The sequence below is a fragment of the Antechinus flavipes genome, chromosome 1 (genome assembly GCF_016432865.1).
Source record: "Antechinus flavipes isolate AdamAnt ecotype Samford, QLD, Australia chromosome 1, AdamAnt_v2, whole genome shotgun sequence".
Taxonomy (NCBI): Eukaryota; Metazoa; Chordata; class Mammalia; order Dasyuromorphia; family Dasyuridae; genus Antechinus; species Antechinus flavipes.
Genome location: NC_067398.1, coordinates 656,034,909 through 656,058,046, shown reverse-complemented (window position 1 = coordinate 656,058,046; position 23,138 = coordinate 656,034,909). Strand labels below are relative to the sequence as shown.

The 23,138-nt window shown below is 55.7% G+C and overlaps 1 protein-coding gene across 3 annotated transcripts; it reads right to left on the bottom strand.

Annotated features, from left to right (window-relative positions):
- Positions 1-553: 553 nt before the first annotated feature.
- On the bottom strand, positions 554-18,067 carry ZSWIM4 (zinc finger SWIM-type containing 4). 3 transcript variants are annotated; one of them, XM_051971657.1, is made up of 14 exons: positions 17,584-18,067; positions 14,997-15,198; positions 11,564-11,920; positions 9,918-10,066; positions 9,684-9,834; positions 9,424-9,600; positions 8,917-9,243; positions 7,052-7,189; positions 6,554-6,811; positions 6,043-6,178; positions 4,670-4,827; positions 4,409-4,572; positions 4,229-4,310; positions 554-2,964 (listed from the first exon to the last, which is right to left on the bottom strand). In XM_051971657.1, exons 1-14 carry the CDS (start codon positions 17,731-17,733, stop codon positions 2,096-2,098), a joined length of 3,318 nt encoding a protein of 1,105 aa, XP_051827617.1. In that variant the 5' UTR covers positions 17,734-18,067; the 3' UTR covers positions 554-2,095. The 3 variants fall into 3 exon arrangements, with proteins under 3 accessions (XP_051827617.1, XP_051827619.1, XP_051827618.1); XM_051971659.1 differs by having other exon boundaries at positions 8,917-9,240; XM_051971658.1 differs by having other exon boundaries at positions 6,554-6,808; positions 17,584-18,065.
- Positions 18,068-23,138: the final 5,071 nt, after the last annotated feature.

Genomic DNA, 23,138 nt, shown 5'->3' with positions numbered 1-23,138 from the left:
TTCCAATCTTCGCCAGGTTAAAAACCCATTCCTTCAGTTGATCCTTCTATAGTATTCTCTCCTTCTGGTAGCCTACATAAGGGCTGAGGATTTATAGTTGGAAGAAACTTTAAAAATCATCCACTCCAAAACCAGAAGCAGCAGCAGACCCAGAATGAGTCCCTCCCGCTAGCCCCGATTTTCTTTGCCAACTCCAATTCCAAGGCCAGTGTTCTGGTCCCTATTCCAAGTTACCTCCACTGAACTGCTCCAGCTTGCCCATGTCCTTCCCAAAAGGTAGAGGCCCAAATCGAATTGGATGCTCCAAATGAGGACCAACTGGGTTAGCTGGATCATCACTTCTCCTGTTACACAGTCCAAGATGACACGAGCAATCTTGTAATGTAATAGGAGCTATGGTTAATGTAATCCTGTGATTACATTAAACTCTTTTAAAAGTGTGAATTATCTACTACATAGCTGGGACTCACCTGCCAGAGGCACATCTATTCCTCTCCCCGTCATCTGCCCCACCACCAAAAAACAAAAACAAAAAAAATCACAAACCCCCAAATCATTGTTTATGTTTGATCTTTAAAAAAAAGGAAAAATACAATAAACGGTTCAATAAATAGAAAAAAATTACAAAATTACATGATCTTTCCTCTTAATATATAAGAAAAGGTGAGGTGAATTGGGGACATGCGGAGGTAGGGGGTCTGGCTGTGCAGCTGCCTTGTCCCCTTCTCCTGCCACATGGACAGACAACAGATGGAGGGACTCACAAGGGGGCAAACACAACAAAACACGCCCCAGTTAAGGAAAACACTTGGGGGGAGGGGGAGAATGCCACATGACTGGAGCTTTTCCTTCCCGTATATATTAAGAATATGGGGTGAGGGAGGGAGTTTCCTGTCTCTCTGACATCTATCTTCCCAAAAATCGATTTAAGCAAGAGCACTTAAGCTCTGCTTGTGTTCCTGAGTTGAGGTTGTCCAGTGATGGGCAGGTTGGGGTGGGGGTTAGTTGGGACTAAGTTGTCTCAGTCCTCTCCAGGGATGGGAGCTGCAGCAAGGAGCCCCCTGGAAAGCCTCCCTCTCCCAAAGGCAAGATAGGGGACGATGCTCCATGGAAGTAAGTCCCCACGGCTGAGCTATGAGTGGGAGTGTGCCCCCCTTTCCTACCTGGGGATCCCAAGGCCCCAAGCAGAACCAGGGGAGGTGAGGTATAATGCCCAGGCCGTGGGGCTTGGTGGAGGGGGACACTCCCCTCCTCATAAAGTCAACAAGAATCCTTCACTGGGCAAGGGTGGGGTGGGTGTTTCTGGAGGAAGGGGCAAGTCGTAGGATCCTGGCTCTTCCTCCTCTTCCCCAGGGGTAGGTAGGGCACAGACAGTGGAACAAGCCCATAGTTCCACTGCAAGTGTTGGAGGTGGAAGGGTTCAAAGTCTGGGCCAAGGAAGATGTGGGGTACACGTTAGGGACAGGGGTAGGGGTGGAGTTTACATGCCATTCATGGATAATTAAAGACCTCAAGCCCACAGCGGCTGGGTCTGCTACATTTCCTTCAAGGTCTGGTTCAAAGGGGAAGCTGGCATGCGGGGCTATCCCCACCCTAGCTAATCCTAGAGGGTCCAAGAAGCCCAGCCTCCGGGGGGAGAGCCGCTCCAGACAAGCCAGGGTTTTTCACAATAGCTCTTCCCCTTGCCCCCACCCCAGCTGTCCTGGTCTTAGCTGGTCAGGCCTCGGGAGGTTAGGGTATGGCTTCTCATCCTAGGGTCCTTGCCCACATGCACGTCTGCATATGCATGCCGGCGCCCCTGGAGACCGAGTGGCTGCTTGGGGGAGGGGGAAGGAGAGGGCAGGCCTCCTTCCCCATCACTGACTTCATGCCCAGTGACTACGTCCTCCCATCTAATCCTTCAAAACCGCTCCAGACGGTTTCTAACCTAATACTGAAATGCTGATTGCATGGGGAGGTGTGCAAGCCCCTGCCGTATAAATTAAAACACTCAAATCTTCATCTTGTGCCTGGGGCCCAGCCCGGCGAGGGGAGGGGGAAAGTGGGAAGTGGCTCTCGGGGGAAGGGGCTTCCCTCCCCATGCACCGCCAGCCCCTCAGCCAAAGCGCTCCCGGACCAGGAGCATGAGCTTTTTCTTCCCTTTGTAGGTCTGTTTGAGGTTATCAAGGAATTGAGCAAACTGCAGGTGACCGTCGGGAGCCAGCAGGAAGGTCTCCCGGGCTTTGCCCAGGAACTCGATGAATTCGCCGTAGTGCCGGGGGCTGATGTGCGTCAGTCGGGAGTGGGTGGTGGTGACGTAGGCCGCCACGGCCGCGTCGAGCAGCTGGCAGAGGGGGGCCCGATCCGTGGCCAGGGGCTTGGCGGTGCCCGCGCCGCGGCGGCCGCCCAGGGGCCCCAGGCCGGGCGAGCTCAGAGTCCAGCGGTGCAGGATGTCGGCCAGCATGGGCGCACACTGCACGCTCTGGATGATCAGCGGGACGATGGCCGAGAGCTCGTTCCGGCCCAGGGAGTGGCTCAGCGAGCAGGCCCACAGCACGTCGTTGACCGCCGGGTGGCTGTCCTGGTTGAAGGCGATGCTCAGGTGGGTCAGCGCCAGCGTGGCCAGCTTGTAGGCCCTCAGAGGGAGGCCTCGGTGCTCCATGTAGCGGGCCACGGTGAAGAGGTGGGAGTGGCCCATGCCGCCCGCCGCCGCGTCCAGGACGATCTGGTAGGCGGCCTCGAAAGCGGCGTGGTTCTTCTCGCACAGCGTCAGGGCGGGCAGCGCGCAGTTCTGGGGGTCCTTCATGGCGCACTGCAGGGCCAGGGTCCTGGCGCAGCCGCAGAGCTCCTCCCTACGGGCAAAGTCCAGGTGGAGGCGCAGCAGGGTGGCGTGGGTGGTGCCCGTCACGGCCACGATGGTGGTGGCCTCGATGGGGGTGAAGAGGGAGTACCAGTTCTGCATGATGTTCATCAGGGCCTGGGCACCTGGGGGAAGACCAGCATTCTCAGTCGGGGGCGGCTCGGGGCTCAGCGGGCCCTTGGGCAAGAAGGGGCCCGAGCCTGGGGGCTAAGCCAAAGCCCGGGCAACCCGCCCGTTTCCTCTACGCTCCTTTATCCAAAAATGCTGCCCACCTCCCGGGACTGGGGGGGAAGGGCTCCGTCTGCCCGGAACTGCTGAAGACCTGGGGACGGTCGGGCTGGCTCAGAGTCAGGAATCGGGCCCGAGCCCGGGGAGCCGGGCCGGGGGCCCCACCCACAGCGCCTCAGCCCTCGACAGGGGCCCGGAGCGCTTCCCACTGGCGAGGGCGGCCCGGTTAGGCCAGGAGAGAAACCAACCCCGAAACCCACGTTTCAACAGAAAGTGAGTGAGCAAGTGAGGGCAGGACTAGGAAGCGGCTGGGCTGCCCTGGCCTCCGCTGCCCAGGGGCTGGGGTGGGGGGAGGCGGGCCTGGGCGGGCTGGGGCCAGGGGACAGGTCTGGGCCTGACAGGCTCTCTGGGAATGGTGGCAGACGCCGGAGGGAGAGGCAGCGGCCCTCCCCGTATCCTGCCCCCTGCCCTCCCGGGACCCAGCGCCGCGCGGGAGAACGCCCGAGGCTTCCGAGCCCCGGCCCTTCGAGGGGAAGGAACGATGACGGGACAGAGGCAAGCCCTCCGGCCCTCCACATCGCCGGCTGCCCTTGCCGGGACAGGGGCCCTGGAGCCCTATCTGGCCTGAACCCTCGCCAGCTACGGGGGGAGAGCCACTTGACTGCCTCAGTTTCCTCCTCAGTAAATGAGCTGGAGCAGGAAACGGCAAAACCCTAAATGGGGTCACCCGGCGTCGGCCACGGCCGAATGACTGCCCAGAACCTCCACCCACCGTTACTGTCCAAAGCAGCGCCTCGAGGCGTCCCGTCCGATGCCTCGCTCCCTGGCCCCCTGCCGGTTCGCCCGCCCCTCCGGGCCCTTCCTCATGCCATTCTCCTGACTGCTCCCAGCCTTCCTCATCCCCCCCAGGACCTTCTGCCGGGCCGGGCCCCAGGGGCTCCTCGCAGCACAGTCACAGGCCTCCGAGCCGGAGGGGGGCGCCCTTCTTTTCTAGGTGAGCCCAGAGACGGGGCTGCAAGCCCAGCCCGGGTCGCTTTCCTGTCTTCCCCAAGGAATCCGAAGCAGGCCCGAGGTCTCCCTTTGCCCCCCAGTGCCGGGTCCCTGGGGCTGGCTGCGAAGGAGGAGCAGACGCCCTCGGGGCCGGGGGCAGCGCGCCCTTACCGATCTCCGTGGCGCAGCTGACGAGCCAGCGTACCATCTCTCTGCGGCGCCACGTCACCGTGTTCAGAGTCATGCGCATCACCTGAGCCCAGGGACAGAGGGGCCGGAGGAAGAAGAGAGGGTGAGGGTCAGATGGAGAGCGCTTTCCCCAGGCCCCCCCCGCCCTCTCCCGGCCCGTACCTGCAGCCCCAGTTCCAGGGAGATGTTGAGCAGGGTGGTGTCCGGGGGGGCGTTGGCCGGTGTGGCGGTCTTGCAGGCGTCTTGGGCCAGCTTGAAGAGCAGGGCCGGAGAGTGGATGTTTTGCTGGATGGAGCCCAGAACGGTGTGCAGCCACTTGGGGTCCCCTGCAGGCGGCACGAGGCAACGGGAGCTAAGTCTCCCTCTCTGCCCCGGGGGGCCCACGTCTCCCCCTGCTCCCCGAAGCCCGGCCCTGGGCCCTACCTTTCGCGGCTGTCAGCATGGTAGAAGCCAGCTCACACTGGCGGGTCTCCAGGTGGCCCAGGATGAACCAGCGGGGAAAGCGGTTGGTCATCATAGAGTCCAGGGGGTTGTGGTGGAGAAGGTCGCCAGCAGGCAGCACCGTCTCGAGCACAGGAAGCCTGGAGGGGAGGACAAGGGGAGAAATGAGAGGGACCCTGGGCTGAGGGATGGAGAGGGGGCTCCCAGGGGCTGCAGCAACTGGGCAAAAGGCTCTTTGTTGCGGCCTCCGGTCTCTCAGAGCTCAGAACAAGCAGCGGGACTTGGCTAAGTCTGGCCGAGTCAGGGTGTTTACCAGAGCTGGGAACCTAACGCGCAGACACATGCGTTACGTCCAAAGTGACCGGAGGAGGGAGAGAGCCCCTGCGGCTAAGGGGATTCGGGAAGCCCTCCCAAAGGAGACGGCGTCCGAGCTGAACCTGAAGAAAGCCAGGCTTCCATGAGACAGAGCTCGGGGGGAGGGGAGGGCACTAAGATGTGGAGAAAGGAGGGGTCGTGCTGGGTCCGGGGAGCGACGAATGGGCCCGTCTGGCCCATGAGGCTTGGATTCTTCACTTTACAGGTGAGGAAACTGAGGCAGAAATTAAGTGACCATCTAGTGTGACAGGTAGTGGCTAAGGCAGGATTTGAAGCTCAGGAGGGCAAATGGACCAGATCAAGAGAGCCAAGCTGAGAAAGCGAGAGCAGATTCACACCCAGGAAAGACAGAACAAAGGGGAGAAACTGCGACTGGGTCGCTGGAGGAAGCCCTGATCAGATCAGCATGGATAAAGACTGGTGCCCAATAAGTTGAGAGCAGCAACTCCCAATCTCCATTAGACGGATCCAGTCCTTTCCTTATTCTAGGCCCAGGCTGGCTCCCATTTCTCTTTGGTGACTTCTTTCCCATCGTGAGCTCCAACAGCACTGCAGCCAAACTGGCCTCCCAGCCCTTTTTGGAGCCCAGGAAGGCGTCGCCTCTTGTTGCCTCCATCTGCCCTGCCTGGCACTCCCTCACCCTCTGACCCCCGACCTCCCCCTGGGGAGTCCTGGCTTCATTCAAGCCTGGGCTCCTGCGCCAGGTCCTTCTCCTGCCCCCACTCAGCGGGGCTGCCCCCTTTGTCCAGTTGGGACGGGTATTCCCTCCAGGAACCCACCCTCCTCAAGGGCAGGGACGCATTCTGAGCATTAGAACGGAAGGGTCTGGCAGTCCTTAATGGCAGCCTGGGGAGGTGAGGCTCAGGCCTGCACAGACACGGCGGCTGAACTCCTGAACAGGAGGGGGCGGGAGACAGGGCCCTCGGGTGCCCGTGACGCTGGTGAGAGTGGAAGGAGGCCTGGGCCGGGCAGACACCTACCTCATAGCCCGAAGAGCGAGGCGGTAGGCCAGGTCAGGGTCATGGGGCAGCAGGGCCGTGAAGAGGAAGCGGGCAAAGGTGTGCATGGGCACGCTCTCCCGGAACAACACCTCCCCAAAGCCACTGAAGGGCCCTCCTAAGAGAAGAACACTATTCAGCCTGGGACGGACATAAGACGGATGGAGAGAGGGGCCCCTCTGGCAGTCAGACTTTTCCTTCCACTCTCTGGAGCTAATTTGGGCCTAATTTTTCACTCCCCCATTTGGAGATCTGAGATCAATGGCCTGAGATGTTTAGAGGAACAAGACTTCTCGGGGGCTCCTTCCCCACTCAGGAAGCTCTGAGGAGGGGTGAGAAAGTGGGGAGAGGGTATGTTTTCTGAGACTTTGGCTGTGGTACATGCTGCCCCCTCCCCCCCAAGGGAAGGCAAGGCGGGTGCATTCTGGTTTGAGGATTAGGGCATCTTCCAGAAGGCAGTGGGCCAGGACAGCAAGGCCTCCGAGGCGCTCACCCTCGAGCAGCAGGGCTGCCTGCTTGCGGAGCCCCTGCACCAGCCTCTCGTCCAGCTGCACCTCATCTAGGAGGGCCAGGAGCTGCTCCTCACTGCGCACGACCTTGTCCTGAGCGTAGAGCCCCTCGGGCATGGCCCGCTGCTGCCCGAGGCCCAGCAGGGCCACCTCCAGGGCCAGGGCTAAGTAGGATTCACCAAGGTTGCCAGGGACTGTCACATGCTGGTAGGTGGACTTCCGCTTCTCAGAGGCCGGGTCTGCTGAGGAACCAACCACTCAGGCTCCCTGGCCCTGCTCCTGCCCCAGCAAGGTCTCCCCTGCCTTTGCCCCACATCCTCCCCGAGACAGATCTCCCCCAACAGTCTCCGCCCGTCTTCGCGTGGGGACAAAAGTTGCTCCGCCGGCAGTTTGGTTTCCAACCTCCCCCAACCTCGGCCCTAAGTGCCCCTCTCCTCCCCCAGGAGAGGCCCGACACTGTCACCCCTGCTTGCTCTCCTCACCTGGATAGAGACCGAGACCCTGGTCATCCACACGGCAGGCCTCCAGGAAGGCCCTGCAAAGGCAGCTGATGGGCTCCAGGGGGTGGCCCACCCATCCCTCCACATTGGTGATGCTGGTGGAGCCTTTCTGGAGCAGCTCTGGGAAGAAGGGAGAGTGAGACTAGAAGGCGTAGCTCGCTCTCCCAGAGCACCTCTGCCCACACCCCTGGCACAAGTAACCCCAGGAGCCTCCTCACTCAGTGGCTTTCTTCTCTGTCCCCTTCCTCTGACACATTTTACTGCAACCCAGATGAACCACTCTCAACCTTCTTGTCTTTTTTGGGGGTGATGCTGTGCACAGCTCTCTTCTGCCCCTCTAAACCATTCTTTTTCTGGGTGCCCTTCTTCCTCGTGCTATTAAATGTAGGTGCGGACCTAACTGGCATCTCTCCCGTATTGTGGGATCCATAGTCTAATCCCAGAGTCTAACCTCAAAGCTCCTTCACGAGCACAGGACGGTTGGAATCAGAATCTCCGAGTTGGCAAAGCCCCGAAGGCCCTCGGGTCTGATTCTTCCCCAAACAAGAATCTACCCTGACTCCGGCTGACGAGTGGTCATCCAGAGGCTGCCCGGAGACTTCTGGTGAAGCTGTGCTGAGCCCACCCAGCCCCTCCAAGGCCCACTCCCTCCCGTTGGCAGAGCTCTGCCCTGGTCTGGCCTGCCAGGGCTTGTGAGACCAAGCCTCGTCCCTTTCCTAGATGCTGCAACACTTCAAATGCTTGTAAAAAGGACTTCTATTTCCAGCTCAACTGACTTCATGGGCATCTTTTAAGACCCTCGCTGTCCCCAGGCACTCTTCCCTCCTCCACCAATGCTCATCAGGGTCACCCTTTGGCATCTAATGCAGTCTCCTCACTCCACAGAGGAGGAAACCGAGGCTCGCCAAAGGGAAGGCCACGCGAGCAGCACAAAGCAGCAGTCTCAGGGCCCTAACTCTGCCTCCGCTCGCCCCCCGGCTCGGTGTCCGTCTCTAGTTCAGTGCCTGTGGGAGGCTGTGAGCCGCGTGAGGACAGTCTGAGGGCCCTCCTGCCCTGCCCTTCTCCCTCATCCCAGGCCGGGGCAAAGAACAACAGCCTCCTGCAACAGGCAAAGCCTGGGTTTGAGCCTGGGCTCGGAGATGCCCATTTGGAAGTATGGGTTAGTAATCTTCCCGCTAACTTCCTCATCCGTAACATAAGGACAACAAGTAACTAATAATTGCTACTGTTCATAAAGGGCTTTGGGGTTTGTGGATCCTTTATATCCATCCTTTCTACTAAGCCTCGCAAGAGTCCTGCTGGTGCTGCCATTATCCCCATTCTTCCCCCGGGGAAGCTGAGGCTCAGAGGGATCTCACCAGAGAGAGGTAGCACCCAGTGAAAACGTCAGAGGCAGGACCTGAACCCACCTCCTCTTAATTCCAAGTTCCACGTGCTTTCCCCCATGGCAGTGGGCACCTTCCCAGAGCTCAGCTCCCCGTCCCCCAGCTGAGGCTGCCTTTGTCCCCTCTCCTGCCCCTCTGTAATTAGCCAGTGTCTGGGGACACACTGTCCGCAATAAAACAGTGGGAAGCAGCCCAGGGGCTCTGGAAGAGCACTTGCTGCGGAGTCAGAGATGCCTCAGCTGGTTCCCGGCCCCAGTCCCTCAGGGGGCTTGGGGCCAGCTCCCCCCGCGCTGGCGGCTCTGAACACCAGGCCAGGGTCGGAGGGCCAGAGGTCATTCGCTCCGCCACAGAGGCTTCCTTCGCAGCTCGGGGCACCTGGCAGTGAGTCCGGGCCTTCTCACCAGTGAGCGGCAGGATCAGGGCCCCCTCCCCCCGGGACGGACTGCCCCGGGCCCTGCCCACCTTTCTTCTGCTGCTTGTAGCTCTCCAGCTGGTGCCGTCGCTGCAGCCTCAAGGTGTGGACCACGGCACAGGCCAGGCGCAGGGCCTCCCGGGGGTAGCCGTGGGAGCGCAGGGCGTCCACCCGGGCGCAGGCGGTCGGGAAGGGCTCGCCCAGCCAGAGCGGGCGGCCCTGGGGGTCAAAGCTCAGCTTGTCGCCCCCGCCGCCGCCGCTGGGCTTGAGGCCTGGCCCGTAGTAATCGCTGGCCAGGATCTTCTGGAGATGAGGGTCCCCCCAGCGCAGCTCCCCGGCTTGCAGGGCGCGTCCGAACACCGTGTGGCGAGCGGCTGCTGTGCCAAGAGACGTGGCAGGGCTCAGCCATGGCCAAGGCCGGCCACCCAGGAAGCCCCGCCAGGAGAAGGCACCGCCCTCGTCCGGAGCGCGGGGGCTCTGGCCGCCCCTCCCCGCCCCTCTGTCCCACCAGCATGGGCCCGCTGGCACCGTGGAAGCCATGCCCGGGGAGGGCCTACCTGGCCTGGGGGAAGAGCTGGACTGCAGGGAGGGCCCAGCAACCCCCTCAAAGGAATAGTTGCCTTCTTCCAGCGGGCACACGCTCAGCTCGTCCCACTGTTTCAGCTGCTGGAGCCAGCCGGCCCGCTCCTCGGGTCGGCAGTGGGGGCTCAGCACCACACACACCCAGAGGGCTCCTGTGGGGAGAGCACAGAGGGGAAGGGTGGGCAAAGGCTGCTGCGAGGCGGGCCGGGGCGGGCCGGGCTCCCCCAGGACTCACCTAACTCATCCCACAGCTGCCGGCACTTGTCCGTCATGCCCGCGCCCTGCTGCCGCCAAAGGGCCAGTCGGGGGTCCTCTAGGAACTGCTGGGTCATGAGGATGAGCATCCTGGCCCCATTGGAGTCCCGCATCCGGAGCATCTCCCTGACCTGTGGCGGGACAGGGTGAGTCGGGAGGGGCTCCCCGGGCCCCAAGCCGACCCCCGGCTCCCCAGCCCAGCTCAGCCGGTCACCTTGTTGAACATAGACTGCAGCTGCTTGCTAGCCCCGTAGTAGCCACCGTTGGAGAGCAGCTGCTTGACCTGCTCCTGGATCTGCTCTTCGTCCAGGTGCCAGCAGTTGGCATCCTCAATGCCGGCGCCGGCCGTGGGGTCAGGGGCACCTAGGAGGGGGAGGGGGCGGTGCTGACTCAGCCCCTCCAGGGGCGCCTGAGTCATGGGCAGCCCGACTCCTCCCCAGCTCTCACACCCGCCCAGAGAAGCCGCCTCCTCTGCCCAGGAACCCAGCCCCTCCCCTGCTCACGAGAGCAAGCTTGCGCTCACAGAGCTCACACGCACACACGCCCTCCCTCAGACACCTCCACCCCCAGCCTCACACCGCTCCAGACACCCGCGCCTTTCCCCATCCAGGCCAAGTACTTCCTCACCTGCCCCCCGTTAACGACCTAGAATCTTGGAAGTGGAGGAATTTTTAGATGCTCCCGGTTACCTCCCTCTGCCCAGCTTCACCCCGCATGTATTCATCCACACATCTCGGGATCTTACTCTACAGAATTAAGCTCCCTGAGACGTCTGATTTGCTGGTTTTCTTCATATTCCCAGTGTCTCACACTCTGCAGCTATTAAACATTTGTTGGCTGCCTAGCCTGCTAATCCTGGTCTCCAATGCCGCACCCCTGTCAAGTGACCCTCCAGCCTTTGCTTAAGGACCCTCAAAGAAGGGTTCCCCACTCCCTCCCAACGTCCTCCATTCCACCTTCTGACACTTCTAATTCTTAGAATTTTTTTTCTGAAATCAAGTCTGAATGAAGACTTTTTAGCTTCTAGCAAGGCTCCTATGGGGCAGTCTGTCAGCTACTTGTATGTGCATATGGCTCCCGGGGGAAACAGGGTCCTACGTCCTCTCTTCTGCGGGCAGGGCCTCCAGACTCTTCCCCACACTGGCTGTCCTCTTCTCCACTTTGTCCATGTCCTTGCTAAGGTGTGGTGCCCAGAGATGGACAAAGGCCCCTTCTTGTCCTAGTGCTGATAGCTTTCTTTACACAGACCACAACTAAATTGCCTTTGCTGTTGCATGTAGATTCATATTTGGTGTGCAGTCCCACTGAGATCATAAGCTCTTTTTCAGACCCCAGCTCTGGGAGGGACTAGCTGTCAACCCCCCAATTCTCTTGGCCTTTATTCATATAGTTCCCTAAGCACCTGGCAGATGTGCTTTAGCTACGTGTCAAAGAAGATAGAAGCTTCTTTTTCAGACGTGGGCTATCTATCCACATCTTCCCCAATTTACATTTAGGAAGCTGACTTTTTGAAACCAAGTGTAATATTTTATATTTGTCCCCACTGGATTTCACCTCATTAGCTGTAGTTCTCTGCTGACCTGGCCTATTGTCCAGCACACCCGCCCTTCTTCTATGCTATATCACCCACAAAACTTATCCAGAATAGCTGAACATACAAACTGCCTCCACCTTCCCGATTTCTCTCTTTCCCGCCACCCCAACCTGCAGCCCGAGACGTCCCAGCCTTCAGTCTGGCCTTGGGGAGGACTGTCTCTGTCCCAACCTTTCTGGGACGGGAATGGGAAAGCCCCACACCATCCTTGGGGGAACCAGTCCCGGATTTCTCTCCAGCCTCCCTGGCCCTGCTGGGCCCCTCACCATGGACACGGTTGATCTCAGAGCCCAGAAAGAGGATCTCATCTGCTAAGCGCTGGGCAGTGGGCAGCACCTCGGTGTGGTGGGCGCTGATCAAATACTGGACAAACTTCTGCAGCTGGTCCCTGTTCATCTGGGACAAGGTCTCTGAGATGGGCAGCCGAAGCTCCACCTGGCGGGCATGGCGGATGCGGTGCAAGGACAACGCCACCACGTGGGCACAGTAGAAGAGGTCACGGTTGTCGCAGCCACAGCTTACTGAGGTGATCTTGCATCGGTCAAAACTAATGGACACATGGTAGAGACGCTCTGGCTCACTGGGGCCCGGGGGCTCCGTCACATTTCCACTCAGGTGGAAGCCTTGGGAGAGCAAGAGTGAATAAACAGACACTGAGAAGGAGTGACGGGTACCCAGACGGAGACAGATGGCAAGCTGTGATGAAAGGAGCCCTTGGAAGAGCCAGACAGACCTTGAGAAATTGAGTCTGACCTCCTCACTTGTTAAGGGTCAAAAAGAGGCCTGGGGGAGGGGGGAAGGGATTGACTCGAGGTCACACAGCTAGGATCCCTCCCCCTCATTCCCCCTTCCCCTTCCCGGCCCCAGTCCAATGCCCTCAAAGAATCACAGAATATTAACCGAAGTAGGTCAAGAGATAATGCAGGGTGGGCCCTCCCTTTGCATTGAGGGAACGGAGGCTCACAGAGAAGGGATCTAAATCCAGTGATCTTTTCCTGGTACCATATCCCGTATCAGGTGGGTGCTGATGTCTAGGGTAGGGCCCTTTCCTCTATCATGCATTAGCTCTCTTGTTTCTCAGCCAGTGTCCCCCCAGAGAGGAAGGAGTGTGGGGGAAGCCCAGAATCCTGCTTTCCTGATGGTCCAGCTGAGTCCCTGGGGTCCCTAAAGCCCGCTTCCCCTGCCTAGGCCAGAATTACTGGAACACTAGGACTTATACATCTTCCAAGATGCTGTGGATGGCCAGGGTGGAGGAGCTCACCTAGCATGTTTATTCTGCCCCGAGAACTTTGTCAGCTCATTAGGTTAAGCCAGGTCAGACTAATTAATCTCATAAGGAGGGGGACAGAGGGGAGGAGGAAATGAAGGTCCTGCTGTGGCTCTGATACCTTGGCAGAGTCCCAGTTTCTTGAGGTCACTAGAGCCAGTAAGGAACATCACTAATAAATGCTAATGAGCCCTAGGCCCAGGCCATGTTCCCCTCTCATTCCTAGATCCCCAAACACCCAGATAATACTCATTAACTCCAAGGGCCCCACAACCAGCTTGGATGGCAGGAAGAGAGGAAACGCCTGGTGTGGTGAGTCAAGGGCACTGAGCGGGCAGGAAGGTGGCGAGATAGTTGGGGGCGGGGTCCAGACTGCCCCCTTTCCTTAGGGCTGGGCTCTGAGGCTGCCACTGGGGACTCCCTCTGACACAGAAGGTAGTGAGCTGGAACCACAGAGCGTGAGCTTAGGTGCCAGCCGTGTGGCCAAATCTCTTTGTGCTTGACAAAATCAGACCAGATGATCTCTAAGGTTCTCCCAATTCTAAAAACAGCGTGGCCCTTTCTCTGGGGGATGGATCAGACTCCAGTATTCCCACCCTGTCCAGTGGAGGTTTCTCACCAAGCTTGGCCCAGCTGCCCAGGCTCCACGAGGCTCCAGGGGCTCATAGTGGGTTGTTTGGGCCAGAGACACTGTGGCCTGCTCCATGTACAAAGAGGGGCTACCACAAGCCAGGCTCCCTCAATCCTGAGGACCCACATGAAGTCCTGATGCTGTCACACTGGCCAACTCATTTCCCTTCTCTAGCCCTGTTTTTTCATCAGTAAAATGAGGGGATTGTCCTAGATAACTTTTTTTTTAATGTAAATTTTCTTTTTTATTATGAACTTAACAAACAGAAACATTTCAGTGCACAGAGAACAGAAGACCATATAAAGAAAACTGTACTGTTATGTAGAGTTTGCTTTTCTTTTTTAGTGAGGAAATTTCATAATAGTATGAATAATAACAATATTGCCCTGCCCTGTTTGTGTCCCTTCTGGATTTATTTCTATTATCTTCTGGGCATTTTAGAAAATGATTCATGGAAGGTCTTTTCTTCTTTTCTTCTTTTTACTTTTATCACTAATCACCAACTCCCCCTTTCCCCATAAATGGAAACTCTCTCTTAGATCAAATGGAACAAACCAACCCATTGGTTAGATGGGTCTCTCAATTCACTGCTTCAGCTAGATAATATTCAAGGTCCTTTTCAGCTTTTAATTCTCTCATCCTAGGGAAGTGGCTCTCATGACTCAGGCACACCATACCCAGGTCCTGACCCACTCCCAAAGGTTTATTTCCTTCTTGGACGCAGGGGGAGGCTGATACTAGCTTTAGCTTTCAGTTCCTTCATAAACATGCCTAAACCTACTCTTTTGCAAAAGTGAGAAATGAGGCCCAAGCACAGAATCTAGAATGGGAAGACCCCAGCTGGAACAGCTCCTCTGAGACAGAATGTGGGGGAAGGGTCTGCTCCCCCTACCGGACCCCAGATGGGCTGGAGTATGCTAGAAAGCAGCTATCAATCTAGGGACCAGGACGCCGAAGCAGTTTCAGATGGGCTTAAGCCCTAACCACAGAGCATATCACTTCAACCTCAAGGCTGAAAGGCTGAAGAGAAGAACGGGGCAGTTGGCGAGCCAGGCCCCTGTTCTGAGGCTACAGGATATCAACCTCTCTTTTTCCATGTGCACTTCTAGGAGCTCACTGCTCAAACCAAACTCTTGGGGGACGGATGGGAGGGTGGGAGTGCTAGAAGAGGCTTTTTAAGTTCTTACAGTCACTCTGTTTTTCCCAGTGGGGCTTTGTCCATGGCTCCCTAAGCACATAGCAGGCATGCATTAGCTACAGGAGTTCTAGGGTTTTAGGAGGGAGTGGAGAGAGATCTTATTCACTAGGGGCATGGCTATACCCACGGGGGCAAAACATCTCCTTTTAGGCTAAGAGGGTTATAGGGTTATTCAGCATCTGATAAAGATGAACTGAAAAGGATGTCAGAAAGCATCCGGCTACACTCTTTTACAGATACGGAAACTGAGGTCAAGTTGCTTAAGATTGTGTGTATTGTACTGTATGTGGAGCAAATAGCCAAGATGGGATCGGGGCCAGGTCCAAATCCACATCTTTTTATTTATTTCTTTTTCTTTTTTTTTTGCTGATGCACTTGGGGTTAAGAGACTTGCCCAGGGTCACACAGCCAGGAAGTGTTAAGTGTCTGAGGCCAGATTTGAACTCAGGGCTCCTGACTTCAGGGCTGGTCCACTGCGCCATCCAGCTGCCCCCCAAATGCTTTTTGCATTGCATTTTCATCAAGCTCTGCCCCCCTAACCCTTCCCCAGGCTCCTCCCCTGGGTGGCCGAGGATTGGGAGCCCTTGCAAGCTGGCCACTCACCCACTTGTAGCACTCTGTCCACAGCTCCAGTCTGCAGGAGGTGCAGCCCGCGATTGAAGGGCACTCGAGAGTCGTGCTCGCCTTCCGGGGGCTGGTAGCCGAGGGAAGAGTACATGCATATTTCCCTCTCGCTCCGTGGGAAAGACCAGAAAACGATGCGCTTCTGCACAGGCTCAGGCACCCTGGAGAAGCGCTCTTCCACCTGTGGTATGGAGAGGGGGAAGGGGAACAGAGAGCCCCGATGAGGACCCGCGCATAGGAGGGAGGAGGCAGGCAGAGGGGAGGGGCCCCAGGCCTCGGGAGCCTGGCTCTGCTGCTTAAATGACTTTGCTTATGTGCAGAATGAAAAGGTTGATCTAGATAAGTCTCCAAGGGCTCAGTTCTCTTCTGTGTCCTTCCAGCCCAGCCCAGGAACTCTCGGGTCTAGAACTGGCTCCTCCCCACTGAGGCTTAAGCCAGCCTTGCCACAGCCCCTTCTGCTCTGAACACAACAAGGAAGAAACAGCTCTCTGGGTGATCGGTCTCGAGCATGCAGAGGAAAACAGGATATCAGCCTTCCTCCCATTATTTGTCTCTTTCCCCGAGCCTTCTCTCCACATCCATTACCGAGTGGTTTCCCTAAAATCTTCTGAGACAGCCCATTTCTCCCTGCATAAAAGCAGGGAGATTCCCAGTACCCCCCCGCCCCAGATGCACAGGCATGCGGGGCATCCACGTACACGGCGGGGTCGAGCCCAGATCCTCCCAAACGAGGAGGGGCAGGGACACAAGCATACATCTGTGCAGGTCACACGCACAAGGGACATGGGGTCATCCCACAGATGTACATGGGAGACGGGGAGGGGCTTTACACAGACGTGCGCACCCACAATCGCGCACTCGGGACAAGGGGAACACATGCAGGCAAGATACAGGATGCCATTGTATGGATGCAGGGACAGAGGAGGGTCACATGCACCAGGCCCCATATGGGCCGAAGGGGAGGGGCCGGGGTTGGAGGAGGGTCATGGCACAGGGCTCAGGCATTCACACCACTTTTGTCTCTTCTCTCCTCAAGATAAGGCAAAAGATGTATGACCCTGGCTGGCTGGGGGCGGGCTCCAGGCCCCGAGCGATGGGCCAAGGGAAGCTGCGAGCAGCCTCCGGAGGCCAGCTGGGTACAGACCTGGTGCCGGGGCCAGAGCCGGGGGCTGCCTTCTCTGGCTGAAGGGATGGACTACATGACTAACTAGGTATTTTCCAGGGCTATGATTCAGAACCTGTGCTCAGACACATAAAGCTGCCAGGAAGGCTAGGCTCTTTAACTGTTGAGTGGCCCAGAAAGTAAAACAAATAGCTGCCGAAGTTGGACAAAGGTGGGAAAATAGATCGAGGGGCTCTTTTCTTGGGAGGGGGTTGCCCAGCTCCTCCTATTTCCCCTCCCCCAAGGTCCTGTCCTGACTGGAGAGCAAGAAAGGGCCCTCTCCAGGGGGTGGGCGGAGCACAAGCAGGAAAGGCAGGCCAGAGATGGGGCAGGAAAGCAATGAGGCTGGGTCAGGGCCTGTGATGGCAAGAGTGTCCTGCCTCGGCCGGCCCCATGAATAGCTCCCACCTCCCAGCAGAAAAAAGAGCTAGGATGGAAGGGAAAGTGCACAGGAGTCATTCGGGAGATCCAGGTTCAAACGCTCAGCATACCACCTTGGGGGAACCCCTTTCTTCTGTGGGTCTGTTTCCTCAAATAGAAAAGGAAGGATCAGACCACAAGAGGTTTTCCAGCTTGGTGAATGGTAACCTTTGATCAAGGGTCCAGTGAACTTGCCCGTCCCTGACCTAACAGACTTGGAGGGGGGCCCTTAAGGGTCAGTGACGGCCTGCCTCCCAGTGCACCTGCCCCAGGTAAACAGCCCCGGAGCGGCAGCAACTCCCCACGAGCCCTGCCCCCACGGTTCCCTCCCTCCCTGGTCCGCATCAGTCTGTGGGCAGGATAGCATCTCTGCCTGGGCGAAGGGGGAATGGAGGGATGGGAGGGAAGGTCCCTGCTAGAGCGGAGCCCCCGAAGGGTGGGAAAGGGAGAGGGGGGAAAGGGGGGAAGAAAGAGAAAAGAGGGAGGTCAGAGCTAGGTCAGATTTCCGGCGCTTATCCGAATGCCCTCCAGATTTTAAAGAGAATAAACAGCTCGGAGTTGGCGCTAGGACAGTACTTGGAGAGCTACTCCCCGGCCCCCCCTCCCCCATTTTATAAGCAGGGAAACTGAGGCCTGGAGAGAAGGGACTTGCTCAAGGTCACACCAGAGCAACGATGGGAGCCAGGAGTTGAACTCCGCTCCTCCACCCCCCCCTCCGGGGCGCTCTGGTCAAGGTCTTCACGCTTTGGTTTTAGATTTTTTTTTAGGGTGGTGGAAGGGTCCCCGATCCCGGTTTGGAGGGACGTTGGACCCCCAGGGCGGGGGAAGCTTGGCTCAGGATGCTCAGGGAGGGGCGGGGCGGGGGAGGGGCTCGGTTCAGGATGCTCAGGGGGCAGAGAAGGATTGCTTGGGGGTGCCAGTCCTTCCCGGGGACAGAGAAGGGGTGGGGGAGTCGCCTCCGGCCCCGGGCCCCTGGGGCCTCACCTGCTCGAAGGCCCAGGTTTCGGCCACTCGCTTGGCGCTGAGGTCCAGTAACGTCTCGACCCGGCTCCGGCCGCCGCGTCCGGCCCCGGCCTCTCGCTCCTCCGACCCCCCCGGGCAGCCCCGGCTCCGCTTGGCAGCCGGAGGGTCCATCGGGCTGGGCCGGGGCCGGGGCCGGGGCCTGCGCGGGGGCCCCAATCCCCGGCCTTTCCTGGCTGCGCTGCCCGGAGCCCCCCACCCCAGGCTATTCCTGCTGCGCTGCGCCGGGGGAGCACGTTCTGCCACCGGCCCGGCTCCTCGCGGGCTGCTGCCCCGCGTAGCTCTTCGTTTGGTCTTGGCCCCGAGCCCCGGCGCGGGCCCGGCCGATGCGGCCCCTTTAAGACTCGCCACAACAATGAAGCTTCCTCGGCGGCCGCTTTATCCTGCGCCGTCGCCCCGCCCCCGCCGCCGGTCCCCATTGGGGCCCCCCCACTTCACTCTCTCGCCTCTGCCATTAGTCCCCGCCCCCCAGGTTCCGGGCCTCCGCACCTTATTCGCCAACTTTCCTGCCACTCGACTCTGGGTCACCCAGCCCTGGCCCGAGGCGAGCGGCAATGTCAATCACTGTCCGCTGCCGGCCAATCAGATACGGAGAGCCCAGGAGGCCCTGACCATATGTGGAGTTGCGGGGCGGGCCCCGGCTTCATTCACAACATTCCGGCCCCCCTCCCCCACTACGTCTTCTTTCACCCCCCCACCTCCAATCTCCCTACCCCCGCCCTAACAGACACTGAGGCTAAGGCTGGGTTGACCCGCCGCGGAGTTCACACCTGGAACTGGGTTGTGTGGGTGTAGGGCACCCTGCGGGGCAGAGCCTACTACGCGGCTTTGTTTATTGTAGATTCGCTTCCGGTCAACAGGGAAGGAAAAAAAAACACACAAAAAAACAAAAAACACGCTCACTATTAGGGGCTGGTCCCTGCTTTATCCAGTGCTTTCTCTCCTCAGAGCACATTTTCGACCTTGTCCCTGGGGTTTAGCAGCCCATTATTGAAGATTTAGAGTCCTCTATTCCAAAGCCTTGTTTTTCCAATGAAAAACTGGCTTCAGGGTGTCAGCCAGGACTTTCAGACCTTCGTCCCTTTCTCCCTTTATTCCTCCATCCAAGCAACAAAACCCCCAACATTTCCCTCCAAAGGGAGACTCCTTTGTGCTCCAGTCCCCTCCCCTCCCCCCACAGTGGAAGGTTCCTCACCGCTCTAAGGATTTCCATTTCTGCTCACTCACCCATTGAAAGGACACTATCAAGGCCCTTTACTTCCGTGCTCTGTACCCACCCCCATGAATCCCAATCCAGACATCCTGTTTAGTTAATGGTATCTCCCTCTCACACACAACACACAAAAGCATCAAAAGGGGCTGTCTCAAGGATTCTATTAAAGACCAGAGAATCCCTAAATAAATATGGTACCCGGGAGCAGTTTTAGAAAACTTGTACGATAGATGTGTCTGAGTAGGACTTAACAGGGAAGGCCTAAGTTGCCAGGTCAATTTCAACCCAGGGCCTGAGACATTAAATGGTTTTTTCCCCCTTTCATAAAGCCACTATGAGGAAGGCAGATTTCCCCTTCCCCCCATGGCCCAGCATGTGCAACAACTTCAGGGGAATGGAAGCCACATTTATTCCTGACTCCTCTGATCTCACTGTCTCGGCATTCTGTGATCCTGACCCCAAACAGATGTGTTTTTCTCTATCCACTCAGAAAGGGTGACACCCTCCAACGAATCTAGATTCTCACATTTAAGACATAAAAAGGATCTCCCCTACCTTTACCACTTCCCCTCATCCCCCAAACCCGGCCTCCTCCGGAGGACTTCCAGTGTCCCTCTCCCAGCATTGTTTACTCTGTTTTACTCACAGAGACCTCAGGAAACCAGCCAGGTCAGTTTTACTTCCTGGTTCTGAGGCATCAGGACAGAATCTCCATGCATGCCCTCTTGTTCCACGTTTTTCACTTCAATATTTCAAAGGTTTGTTGTTTTTGGGGGGTTTTTTAATTGTTGTTATTGTTGTTTCCTTTGTTTTTAAACACAGATTCATTAGTGAAGTCTTGCTATTCTGCCAGGAAAACTGGGCATTCCAGACAAAGAAGGAATAAGATGGAGGAAAGAAAGGAAACAGCCTGGCCAGGAACTCTTCTCTCAGGGCCAGTTTTAAACATCAGAAAATAATGTTCCTTCAAGAAGAATGAGTTGTGTTTGAATCTTACCATTCTTTGTCCCAGGTTTTGACAAAAAAATCCTATGATCCGTTTTATTTTTCCCCAATTGCCACTTTCCTCTGAAAGATCTTGACTTTTCCCTCTCCCCGATCCCTACAAATTTTATCAATTCTATTTCAACAACATCTCTTAAAAACTGTTTTTTTTTTTTTTTTTTTTTTCTGTTTAGGTGGTCACTACCCCTTATCACCTCTCCTTGTAAGGTGAAACTGCAGTGCTCAATGTAGGGATCAATTAGACCTTAGTTCAGCTGGATAACAGGAAATATCACTTTTTTGTGCCTCATTTTCTTCATCTTTAAAAGGGGAGTGCTGTCCTAAATGGCCTCCAAAGTCCCTTCTAGCTTTAAATCCTTGATCCTCCATGACTACTGCAATCAATTCCTAATTGGTCTTCCCAATTGCCAACATTTCCCTCCCCACAGCAGCCAAATCAATAATCAATCCTAGGGCATATGTTTGACCCCACTCAGAAATCTCCAGTGGCTCTTTAACCATCGATAAAATGCTAACTCCTTGGTCTGATGTTTAAAGCTCTCTGCAGTCAGGCTTCTACTTACCTTTCCAAACATTGATAATCCAGGCAAACTGGACTGCCAGTAGTCTCTAGACTTGACATCTGATTTCCTAGATCTAGGTTTTTGGAGCCTCTCTCTCCTGTCAGGAAGGTATTCCCTAGTCACTTAATTTCCTTCAAGGTGCTAGGATTTGGGGAGCACTTCCTTTTGAAAATCACTTGATGTCATCATTTATTTAGTGTCCTTCTTCCCCTCAAATTATTTTGTATCTATTTACCCATACAAATATGGTAGCCCCCAACAGAAGGGCTTTGAGGGTAGGTATTATTTTTATTTCCCCAAGTATTTAATGTTGGTGGAATGGAACTGAGTAAGGGTGTTGTTGTAAACTGACATGGGAAACCTTCCCCTCAAATTTTGTATCTATTTAGCTATGCAAATATAGTATTCCCAAACAGAAAAGAAGGGCCATGAGGGTAGGTGCTATTTTTATTTCCACAAGTACACAGTAAGTGCTTAATAAATGTTGGCGGAATGGAACTGGGTGAGGGTGTTGTTGTAATTTGAGATGGGAAAACTTGCCCAGCGAGATGACTGGAGTGGCCATGGCACTCCTCTTTCTGGGAAACCCCCTGGGAAGCCCTGGTGATGACATGGTTGACCCAACCCTAGTTGTCAGTCAAAGCATCTGAAAGCCCGGGAGTTGCTCAAAGAATAAAAGCAAGCTCTTTAATGGCTCTGGGTTTGGGCCACAAAAGTGGACTGTCCAGCAGAGACCGGTTGGTCTGGGAACAGGTAGGAGAGGATTTCCCGCCTAGGCCAAACGCCACTCATCACATCCACTGTAATGGGCTTAATTTCCAGGGATGGGTTGGATTAGACAAATACTGAGGTTCCTTTGACCCCTGAGAAAATTTGGTACTTCCTTCTGGCTCTAATTCCTTACATTTCTGTGAATCATGCTCCAGCAGCCCAAATTTCTCAAAGATGGGATTCGCCCTCTGCTGGCAATTGATATTCTGGCCTTTCCGTTTGGAGGAGACTGTTCTAAGAACTGAAAAGCATTCAGGCCATAGAGCATCAGAGCTAGGATCCCCTTAGAGATCACCCAGTGCTACCACATACCTCATAGAAGGGAAACGAAGGGATTTGCCCAAGATTTTACAGCAAGATGATGGCAGTAGCTCGCTCACTTAGGACTTAGGAACCAGATACATTTACCTCCCTCCCCCCTGGCTTTCCAGGAAATAAATCTCAGCACATCTGGTCAGAGCAGCAGAAATTCTGACAGCTGATGGGCTCTGCTCCTCTCAGCCGATGGCCACAGCAGGTGCAAGGGCAGCTGGGAAGCTGAACACTACCACACTCTCCCTCCCCCCTGCAGATGGGTTTCCCCACCCCCAGCAGTTTGTACTGAGAGGTCCTCTCCCCAATGTTTTGTTTCAATGTCTCAAGTCAGCACAAGACAGTGGACGCAGCACTGGCATTTGGAAACTAGACAACTGGGTCAGGGTCTTGGCTCTGCCACTTACCATATGACCCTGGGTGAGTCTAAGTTTCCTCATCAATTCAAATCAACTCAAATATTCAATAAACACCTTCTGGGGGTAAGGCACTAGGCTAGGGTGCTCAGGATACAAAGACCAAAGCAGAAACAATTAAAACTGCTGCAGTCAAAAGAGGATATTGTGTGTGTGTGTGTATTTTAAGCACAAGGTAATCTGAGGAGGGAGAGAGTAATAATAATAAGGGGTCGGATGGGAAGGGGGCTAGTGAAGAGGGATTAGGGAAAACTCCTGGGAGGAGATGGTTAAGCTGAGCATTAAGCATGGAGGCCGATGGGGAGCATTCCTAGGAGAGGGGATAGCTGAGAGGAATGGAATGATGGTCCAGGGAACGCCAGAAATCTCATATGATGGAAACTTAAGTATGAAGAGGAAAAATGTGAAAAGAGTCTGGAAAGGCAGCTGAGGAATAAGATCATCAAAAGCTTGAATGCTGGGTTGCGTTTTTATTCTATTTTAGAGATAACCAGGAACCTCTGAAGGCTTTTGAGAAAGGGGGTAACATTATCAGACGTGTGCCTTAGGAAAGTTATTCTGGCAGCTGTTCAAAGGACAAATTCAAAGGGGAGAGAGTGAAAGAAGGGAGACCAATTAGTAGGCTAATAAAATAGTCCAAGGAAGAAGTTATTAGCGCCTGAACTATTTACAGCAGTAGCTTTGTGACTCCAGTGAAATGAAGATGGATGTGAGAGACTTATAAGAAAAGAGACTTGGCAGCTGGCTGGAGGGGTGAGGGCGAGAGAAGCGAGAATGATAGCAAGGTTATGAACTGAGGTATCCTCAACAGAAGGAAGTTTGGAGATGGGGGTTTGTAGTTCTGTTTTGGATTCTGAACGTGTTAAATTTTAGATGCTGATGAGACATTGTTTCCAGCTTTGTAAAAAGGGGTTATCTGCTTCATAGGGTTCCATGCATAGAAGTGATTTCTAGTTTGTTGTAAGGAAAAACATTAAAATGATGATCACCTCAGCACTAGATGAGATAGGCTTCCATCACTAGTTCTAATGGAAGGTCAAATTGATGGTGCAGAAAGAATGCTTGATTAGATTTAGGTTGGGCCCATACCTCTTTGAAGTCCTCTCTGATTTTAAGATTCCATGTTATCTGGCTGTGTGACTCTGAGCAAGTCACATAACCCTACTTGTCTCAAGGGAAAAAAAGATTCCATGATATTGTTCAGAAGCTGAAAGAACCTTTGGGACTATCTGGTCTCTT

Excerpts from the sequence above, each read along its gene's own strand:
- ZSWIM4 (XM_051971657.1), bottom strand. The coding sequence starts at position 17,733 with ATGGACCCTCCGGCTGCCAAGCGGAGCCGGGGCTGCCCGGGGGGGTCG. Across the intron at positions 9,244-9,423 it reads CAGCTCTTCCCCCAGGCCAG|CAGCCGCTCGCCACACGGTG; the intron begins GTAGGCCCTCCC and ends CTCTTGGCACAG. Across the intron at positions 7,190-8,916 it reads CTACAAGCAGCAGAAGAAAG|AGCTGCTCCAGAAAGGCTCC; the intron begins GTGGGCAGGGCC and ends CCTTCTTCCCAG.